The sequence below is a fragment of the Arachis hypogaea genome, chromosome 5, assembly GCF_003086295.3.
Source record: "Arachis hypogaea cultivar Tifrunner chromosome 5, arahy.Tifrunner.gnm2.J5K5, whole genome shotgun sequence".
Taxonomy (NCBI): domain Eukaryota; kingdom Viridiplantae; phylum Streptophyta; class Magnoliopsida; order Fabales; family Fabaceae; genus Arachis; species Arachis hypogaea.
This window is the reverse complement of record NC_092040.1, coordinates 88,091,915-88,101,739: the sequence shown is the minus strand read 5'-3', so window position 1 is coordinate 88,101,739 and position 9,825 is coordinate 88,091,915. Positions and strand designations below refer to the sequence as shown.

Sequence of the window (9,825 nt, the reverse complement as noted above, 5' to 3'; positions counted from 1 at the left end):
ACATTTTTGTCCCCCATGATAATGCGCGGTATTGATGCGTCGTTGAAAAGAACGAAAGCAAAATCACCCGATTCTTTATCCCTCCGAGGCATGACTGTCACCCTTTGAACCACATGACCAAACATGTTGCAGAAAAACTCAGCAATGCCCTCCGCAGTGGGCATGGACTCTCGACCGAAGCATACGGTCAGTGTCTTTGGACGTTCCGCGTCATCCAGCTCCTTGCAGACGTACTTCTGCTTTCCCTTATCTTGCTCAGTTTGCCTTCCTCCTTGTTGCATATGCATTCCTCGGCCATTGCTATGTCTACTCAATGCCTCTGGTGCAACCGATATGCACTGGTCCTGTGTGTTGAAACCAGTAGTTCTTTAGGAGTCCTGTGGTACTCCAACCACAGCGCATCCATCGTTATGTCGCCTAGAATTCTAGCGCAAATGGTTGATAGGGTATCGGGAATCAGAGTTAGAAGGGCGGATCTCATCCTATGAACCTGGTATAACGTGAGGTCAGTTTTCAGCACGTGTCCGAGGGTTTCGAGTTTTCTGGCCTTGTCCAGAACCCCAGAAAACTCCTGAGATAGTAGGCATTGCAAACAGATGACACATTCATCGGCAAGACTGTTCATAAACCAGCCTTCCTTTTTTACGGCTGTCTGCAGAATACCATTCAGTCCCATTGTCTCCAGTGACAATAGAAATGCCATGACCATCAGGGACTGTTTAACTTCACGGTGAAGGACTTGCGTCAGCATCCTGAATGCAGTTCGATCGATTCCATGGAACATTTCCAAACATTCGATTGCCATGGTTGAGGGCTTCCTTCTAGTATCCATATTGTAGTTTGTAGTTGTAGTTTTTTATGCTTAGACCACCAACTCATTTCCTCCTTCTTGTAGTCATGCAGCATGGTCTCCACTTTATTGCACCATCTTCTTGCTCGTAGTCCTAGACTAACCATCACCTACCTCATTGGAATATTATTTATTGGCCTTAATTACATTCTATACATGTATGTGATTTTATGGATACCACTAGGTGGCGGTTTATAGTTTCTTCTTGAAAAAAAACATGTGATAACTTTATCTACTAAGTCGAAATTGAAATTTAATAGCGTAAACCTCGCCATATTATGTGAATCATAACAGGTTATTTACCATAAGCAGTAATAATTTTTGTATACTACATTATCATTTTAATTTACATAACTGAATACATGTTACTAATTAATTCTGTAATGAATTTAATATTTATATACCAAAATAAAAATATTATATTAAAAGTCGGATGTGTACGGTTTAGGGTTCGCGGTTTCTTCGGTAGGTGTTATCATGAATGGTTCTGTGCCCCTGGTTTTCCGTTTGGCGGTTTCCGGTTCAATGTTAACCGTGTTAGGGTTTGCGGTTTGATCGCTAGGTCTTTTAGTGAACGGCTTCGTGTATCTTGTTTATGGTTTGCCGGTTTCCGGTTCAATTCGCACGGTCCAGTGTGTACGGGTATAGTGAGTATGCCTTACAGTGAACGGTTCCGTGCCAATGGTTTATTGTATGGCGGTTTCTCCTTCAACGTGTACGGTTAAGGGTTCGCGGTTTCCTCGATTGGTCTTTTAGTGAACGGCATCGTGTGTACTGTTTATTGTTTGCCTGTTTCCAGTACAATGCGCACGGTTCAATGTGTCCGGTCTAGTTACTAGATCTCAGAGTGAATAGTCTTCGTGCTAATGGTTTATTGTTTGGTGGTTTCCCGGTCGATGTGTACGGTTTAGGGTTCGCGGTTTCTTCGGTAGGTCTTGTCATGAATGGTTCTGTGCCCCTGGTTTTCCGTTTGGCGGTTTCCGGTTCAATGTTGAACCTGTTAGGGTTTGCGGTTTGATCGCTAGGTCTTTTAGTGAACGGCTTCGTGTATCTTGTTTATGGTTTGCCAGTTTCCGGTTCAATTCGCACAGTCCAGTGTGTACGGTTATAGTGAGTATGCCTTACAGTGAACGGTTTCGTGCCAATGGTTTATTGTATGGCGGTTTCTCCTTCAACGTGTACGGTTTAAGGTTCGCGGTTTCCTCGATTGGTCTTTTAGTGAACGGCATCGTGTGTACTGTTTATTGTTTGCCGGTTTCCGGGTCAACCTGTACGGTTTAGGGTTCGCGGTTTCTTCGATTGGTCTTTTAGTGAATGGTTCTGCTTCTCTGGTTTTTCATTTCGCGGTTTCCCGTTCAATGTGTTTGGTTTAGGATTCGCGGTTTGATCGATAGGTCTTTTAGTGAACGTATTGGGGTATACTCTTTATTGTTTGTAGGTTTCCGGTTCAATTCGCATGGTCTAGTGTGTACGGTTATAGCGAGTATGCCTTACAGTGAACGGTTCCGTGCCAATGGTTTATTGTATGGCGGTTTCTCCTTCAACGTGTACGGTTTAGGGTTCCCGGTTTCCTCGATTGGTCTTTTAGTGAACGGCATCGTGTGTACTGTTTATTGTTTGCCTGTTTCCAGTACAATGCGCACGGTTCAATGTGTCCGGTCTAGTTACTAGATCTCAGAGTGAATAGTCTTCGTGCTAATGGTTTATTGTTTGGTGGTTTCCCGGTCGATGTGTACGGTTTAGGGTTCGCGGTTTCTTCGGTAGGTCTTGTCATGAATGGTTCTGTGCCCCTGGTTTTCCGTTTGGCGGTTTCTGGTTCAATGTTGAACCTGTTAGGGTTTGCGGTTTGATCGCTAGGTCTTTTAGTGAACGACTTCGTGTATCTTGTTTATGGTTTGCCGGTTTCCGGTTCAATTCGCACGGTCCAGTGTGTACGGTTATAGCGAGTATGCCTTACAGTGAACGGTTCCGTGCCAATGGTTTATTGTATGGCGGTTTCTCCTTCAACGTGTACGGTTTAGGGTTCGCGGTTTCCTCGATTGGTCTTTTAGTGAACGGCATCGTGTGTACTGTTTATTGTTTGCCTGTTTCCAGTACAATGCGCACGGTTCAATGTGTCCGGTCTAGTTACTAGATCTCAGAGTGAATAGTCTTCGTGCTAATGGTTTATTGTTTGGTGGTTTCCCAGTCGATGTGTACGGTTTAGGGTTCGCGGTTTCTTCGGTAGGTCTTGTCATAAATGGTTCTGTGCCCCTGGTTTTCCGTTTGGCGTTTTCCGGTTCAATGTTGAACCTGTTAGGGTTTGCGGTTTGATCGCTAGGTCTTTTAGTGAACGACTTCGTGTATCTTGTTTATGGTTTGCCGGTTTCTGGTTCAATTCGCACGGTCCAGTGTGTACGGTTATAGCGAGTATGCCTTACAGTGAACGGTTCCGTGCCAATGGTTTATTGTATGGCGGTTTCTCCTTCAACGTGTACGGTTTAGGGTTCGCGGTTTCCTCGATTGGTCTTTTAGTGAACGGCATCGTGTGTACTGTTTATTGTTTGCCGGTTTCCGGGTCAACCTGTACGGTTTAGGGTTCGCGGTTTCTTCGATTGGTCTTTTAGTGAATGGTTCTGCTTCTCTGGTTTTTCATTTCGCGGTTTCCTGTTCAATGTGTTTGGTTTAGGATTCGCGGTTTGATCGATAGGTCTTTTAGTGAACGTATTGGGGTATACTCTTTATTGTTTGTAGGTTTCCGGTTCAATTCGCACGGTCTAGTGTCTACAGCTTAGGGTCCAAACACACACTTAATGGACATTGTTTTTATGGGTGGCAAACGGGCCTAAACCCGTCGGGCCGGCCCGCGTTACTCGCCAAAAAAGGTGGGCTGGACTGGAAAATTGGGACCGCGAAATAGCAAAAGCCCGCTTAACCCGCACCGCTTAAACCGCGAGCTTTGGCGGGCTTTGGCGGGGCGGGGCGGGCTTCCCCGCCGGGCTTAGATATTTATAATTACAAAGACTAATGTTTGTGAACATGAAAATTATAATTTGTTCATACTTTTAAAAATTATAATAAATAAAAGTAAAAAATAAAGGATATTTTTTTATGTCTTTATATATATTATTTAATAATTAAAACGGATAAAAAAATAGGATATTTGGCGGGCTTGGCCCGCCAGCCCGCCATTAAGCGGGGCAGGCTGGGATTTTGGGACCGCCTCAATAGCGGGGCGGGTCGGGCTTCTGGCGGGGCGGGCTTCCCCGCTTGCCACCCCTACCATTATTATAGTGAATAAATCCAATGTTATGATACTTAAAAAAAAAGTTCCTATCACATTACTAATAGTTACATTTTAAGTTTCGTTGTTATCTTTCGGGGCAGGAAGTGCTTTGCGATGAGGGATGGGAAGTTCAGTCTCCTATAAGTGATAGGCAACGGGCCTAAAGGTGGAAAGCAAAAAAGTCATTAGGCAATAAATTAGGGTGCACCATAATTTAGATGATGAGTGACCATGACAAAGGAAAAATCAAAGATCTGTCTTCGAGACAGTTTATGGTATACACATAGTTAAGGAAAAGGAATATAACTCATAGGAAATGGAATAAAAAGTCCCCTTTTCTCGAGCTAGCAGCAAATACGTGTATTATTTTCATGCTAACCTTTTCGAGTGTTTAGCCGTCGCATTAAACTCTGTTGCGGACTAGATCTTTGACCGAGTGTGTGAAACAACAAGAGATAACAACAAAAAAAATTCTGTTATATGGGCTAATTACTTTATGAGCAACTTAATGGAGACAAGCATTCATTACGAAAATTAAAACAAATCTTCCAGTCACCTATTCGTAAAAGGAAAAAAATAGACGGTTACCAGAAAATGTTTAATAGCTTTGACTACAGAAAAGAAAATTAAACAAATGTATTGAGCTGAAAAAACTTCAAATATATTTAAAGGATCGATACCTCGACCAAACGAAAATAATTTAAAAAAAAATTGGTTGTAGCCTTATCTTTTACCAATCAGAAAAAAGATGTTTTTGTAAATTTTTTATATTTAATAATTTAGGAATGTAAAATGGAAACGTAAACTGCCTGATATATTAAATTAAAAGGCCAAAATCCAAATATCACTCAATTGTCAAAACTCCTTTGAATAGAAGGGACAACCTACCATGTTTGTTATTCTTTTAAGAAATTGTGCTTGCTAGTGGAGTGCAATTCATTAACTGAACATGTTGCAGTACCTTTCATTTTTTTTAAAATAAAAAAATTAAACAGCTAAAACACCCAATGGCTGCCAGAGGAAAGCGACGCTCGACACAAAAAATAGAAAAGGGAGACGACGAAGCCAAAAAGGAACAAAGTAGAAAAATCTCGAGAAAAGTTGTCGACAAGGAAGTGATAGAACTGTCATCAAGGTTAGAATTAAATTACATTTCCAGAAACTAGTCAAGTCCTTTTATAACGATTCCGAATATAAAGTATTCATATTTTTAAGTTTTGTTTCTCTCAGTCTCCGAGGAAGCACCATGCATGACCAGCGACTACATGTAAATTTTAACGGTGGAGCCAGCAAAGAGATAGGCGACGACTTCGGTAAAACTACAGTCATAGAACCTTCCCTAAAAGAAGTGGTAACGCAAATGTCGACGATGATGAATACACTTACAAACCTGATTGCTTCCCAGACCAAGACGTGTTATCCTGTGTTTGGATCAATGCCACAAACAATCAATCTTCCGAATGGGCCGGCCGATAACTTCAACCCCACATTAATGCCTGTCATCATGAGCGGATTTAGCATGCCGTCCGGTAGTCTTGAGAGGAATCTGGATTCCTCCAAGAAGATTAGATCCAACATGTCAAGCATTCATCAAGATGCGGATTCAAAATCGCATATGGCTACAAAGTGTTGTTCAATGTCTCCGAAGTGTGAACAGACACCGCCAGATGATTATGTTATTCGCCGAAGTTTGTTCAGCGATGATTGTACTGGAAAGAAGACAGCTACAGAACCAGTTATAACGAGTAGCTTAGACAAGGCTGTATATGTTAGCTACTTCAACCCGGCTGACAGAAAATTGCCACTAGCGAATGAAACCGCAAAGATACCTGCGGTGGATTATATCATGTTAAGTAAGTTTTACTGATTTGTTGTGCTGGTTTACTGTTAATATATAACGGCTTATTTTTCGTTGTATCAGTGGAAGCCTGTTCTGTTCCGTCCCCCAGCTGATATGGCACTGTGCAAGGACGAAGTTTCAGTCGTAACCTACGTCTTTGGTTCGGATATGGAGGATGAAGAACTGAATTCGGAGATAATTTCACAGACAAACTTGTGGCACGCTAACAGGAGAGTCATGTATACTCTACTCCCGAACAAACCATTGGTGGACGAGGTATGGATTTTTCACTCTTTAGCCTTCGTTAACTTCATAAATGAAACTCCTTACATATAAAATAATTTTAACAAGGGAATATATGTTTATATTTTTTCTTATTGGCCGTCAATCAACGAACGCTGAAGCAGATCATAAACCTGACATCAAGCATGCTCATGTGTGATGCACGCAAGGACACCGGTTTTCCCTGCTTGTGGTTTTTACCGACTACATTTTCGGTGAGTGAAAACCATTAAGAGGATCTCCATCTCCTGGTTTCAATTGATCTTATACATGTTTATGAAAAATCAAATTTCAGCAATTTGCCCTTAATTGGACTCACTCGCCAAAGACTTTGAAACGCTATTACGCTGAGGAATACATGGGAGAGTTTGAGTCGTTATGCAAGGTAACTCTATCATTTAATTGTCGTAATATATGATAATGTAAATAAAAGACGCTTATTCCAATATAACTTATTTGTGTTTATTTTTGATAGATTTTTGTTCCAATGAATGAGGATAACATGCACTGGTACCTGGTTGTAATTGATATAGAAAAAAGACACCTAATATTACTGGATTCTAAACCATGCGTCTCAAGCAGAACCAGACGCCGTCGTTGTGCGAAGCTAATGGTACTTTTGCAAAATTTCTAATATGTGGAAAATAGATTCTAAATTGCTTAAACAGACACCAGATTTGACACCTGAATTAAATTTTACTTTGATTACAGGCACTGTTTATTGAGGAGATGCTTGATGACTCCACCTTCTATGCTAACCAAACAACACACAGACCAGTAATTTCAAAGTATCCTATAATACACCCTGCAGAAATTGGCGAGCAGAACGATGACTCGTAAGAAACCTTACAAGTTATTATTGTTTGTTGAGTTTTCAATTACTGATTGTGGAGTTTGGGTGACAACCTGGATGAGGGTTTTGGGTGACAACCTGGATGAGTTTTCAATTAATAATTTCAGAGTATCCCATAATACACCCTGCAGAAATTGTATATTTTTTAACAGTACTATTTTGTCTGCTATGTTTTTTTTCCCTATGGAATTAAGTTGGTTATATACTTGAATAAACTTTTTTTACATATACAAGGAATGATTGTGGAGTTTGGGTGACAACCTGGATGAGGGAGTGCCAATGGAGGAGTAACTACAATATTAAGGTAGTTATAAAATAAAATTCGTTTCCTGGTTTCATATATTATCTCAAAATTTTAATCTAACCTATGCGTCTGAATTCTTTTGTTTTTTGCTCCTAGGTAAATGATAGCACTAGATTACAGCTGGCTATTGATCTGGTGATGAATCCGTTCAATTTGAAATCCCAAGAAGTTCTTGAAGCAGCAAAGAAATACTACAACGAAATATCTAAAAAGGAAGAGCGATTGGTTAAGGGGTTAGGCAGTATGCTCTGAGTTATTTATACCTAAGGCATTAAAATAATTGTGTCCATTGCATATACTTTTAATACTATAATGCGTGCAATAAGTTATTCTGGTTATGTTATTTTAAGTACGTTCGATTAATTTTTGATTGACGTTTTCTGTTGGGCAAACTGAAACTGAAAAAGCTACTGGGTCTTAAAAAATATGATTATGTTATTTGAAGTTTTTTATGTTAATTTATGAATGGAACAGCACATTCTGATATGTTAATACATGATTTCGTATATTTTGTAAAACAATTTAGTAAACATGATTTCAATAATTTACGTAAATATGAACACAATACTAAACGTTATATTTTTTAACTTTACCATTGTAACCTTCGTTATGTTTATTCATCTGGTGATACGTATACCAATGAATGGTTATTAAACTACATTTACCTTTACCAAAACATGAGTAATACAATTCAAATAGAGTTTATTATGTGTATTTATTATTTAGTTTAGATTTACGAAAAGGTATGATTAGTGATGAGGTTCGAATCCTAATTGGTGGCTTAACTATATCCCTTCAACTTCATTACCAACCGGTGTGACCTCTGGTTTTACCCTCTATAAAAGTAAAACTTGACTTCCTATAGAAAATCATTTGGCAACACCATTGTAATTTGTAAACCCTCTCCTAATTCACTAACGGCGGCAATCAACTTCAGAGACTAGTCACTAATATTAGCAAACAAAGATGGACCCAGAATTCCGGTAAGCAGATAACTATTTTTTCCATACGCATGACCATCTCTCCTTGCATGGTTTGTTCTTTTTTAACATTGATTACTTCTCAAGTTTCGGTTCTGTCCTTCCATGGTTTCTTATTCTTAACAATACTGACTTTTCAACATTTGGTTCGTTGTGGCTACCGGCTAGTTACGTCAGTGCCTTAAGGAACGTGAGAAGATGCCCTGAGCAGACATTTGTCCTAAACCTATTCCCAACAGATGTAAGCTTACTTCCGGCGCTGCAGACACCACTTTTCTTTACGGTTTTCTATCTAATTTTTTTCAAAATCTGTTTAACATCTAATTTTCTTTCTCTGAGTATAGGAAGATGTAAGGATTCCACAGCACATTGTATGGCACTTTTCGTTCTTCACAACCACTGATCTGTACTTAATAGACAGACAAGACAACTGTCTTCATATCCACCCAACTAGAGACGGTCATAACTACTGGATCAACGCAGCCGACATGGGGAGGATAAGATCTCTCTTTCGACCAACTCCACGGCTTATGCTGGAACTCAGTTACGTAGGTTGGGGTATCTTCCACATGCTTGCATGGGACCATACTCGTTCGGTTGAAATGCCCAGAGCCGTTGATGAGATATATGCCTCCAACGTATTGCCGGACCAAATCAAACACTGGCTAGCGGACAGATGCAACGTACACTTCAACAAGGATGAACAGGTGGCTGCGTTTGAGACTGAAAGGTTATTACGCCGGCAGCATCGGAGGCAAGAAGGTTCACCACCGCGTCCTCACGAGTCAAGGTAACAATAACTTGTTTACTTAGGAAAGTAAGTCTACATACTTTACTATATTCATTGTTGTATAATAGATTTTCCAAAATTACTGCAGGTCCAACCGCCGTCAACAGGGGGGAGGTGCAGTTGGAGGACCTATTAGGAGGGCAATCGCAGGACCTAGTAGGAGGTATGGAAGAAATTCGCCATCTGACTCTTCCGACTCGTCTGTGAACCAGATAACGCCATCATCGTAGGACAAGAGACGACAGATTAATTTGTTTACGGTTTATTGGTGAAATAATCTATTGTCGTAGTGTTTCAGTAGCCTTGTCTATATGTACATGTTTACTTTTGTGGAAATCTTCAATTAGTATTCTGTGTAATAGCTTTGATTTTGTGAATGTAAATTATGGTGTTGGACTTCGTTATTTTGTTTATGTATATACATCTATGGGTTTATTTTTGATCAAGTCTCACACAAGTCTACCATCAGAAGTATTTTTTTTATTCCGGTCATTATTTGTAAGAAAATTTGGTAAGAACGACTTTTTTATCATGGGAAAAACTTGAATGTTGTTTACCTGTGTCTGCATGGATGAGGGTGTGCAAGTGGTAGCTGGTAACATCCTAATTAGGTATTGGAAATGATTAATTTGGGGAGTAACATGGTTTTCTTTAGGATGAG

At 40.0% G+C, this 9,825-nt stretch overlaps 1 protein-coding gene across 1 annotated transcript; it reads right to left on the bottom strand.

Annotated features, from left to right (window-relative positions):
* Nucleotides 1–310: 310 nt before the first annotated feature.
* Nucleotides 311–832, bottom strand: LOC112803660 (uncharacterized). The gene has a single exon (XM_025847143.1). The coding sequence runs from the start codon at nucleotides 830–832 to the stop codon at nucleotides 311–313; it is 522 nt and encodes a 173-aa protein (XP_025702928.1).
* Nucleotides 833–9,825: the final 8,993 nt, after the last annotated feature.

Bases quoted from the DNA above. Each gene is read 5' to 3' on its own strand.
- LOC112803660 (XM_025847143.1), bottom strand. From the start codon at position 832: ATGGATACTAGAAGGAAGCCCTCAACCATGGCAATCGAATGTTTGGAA.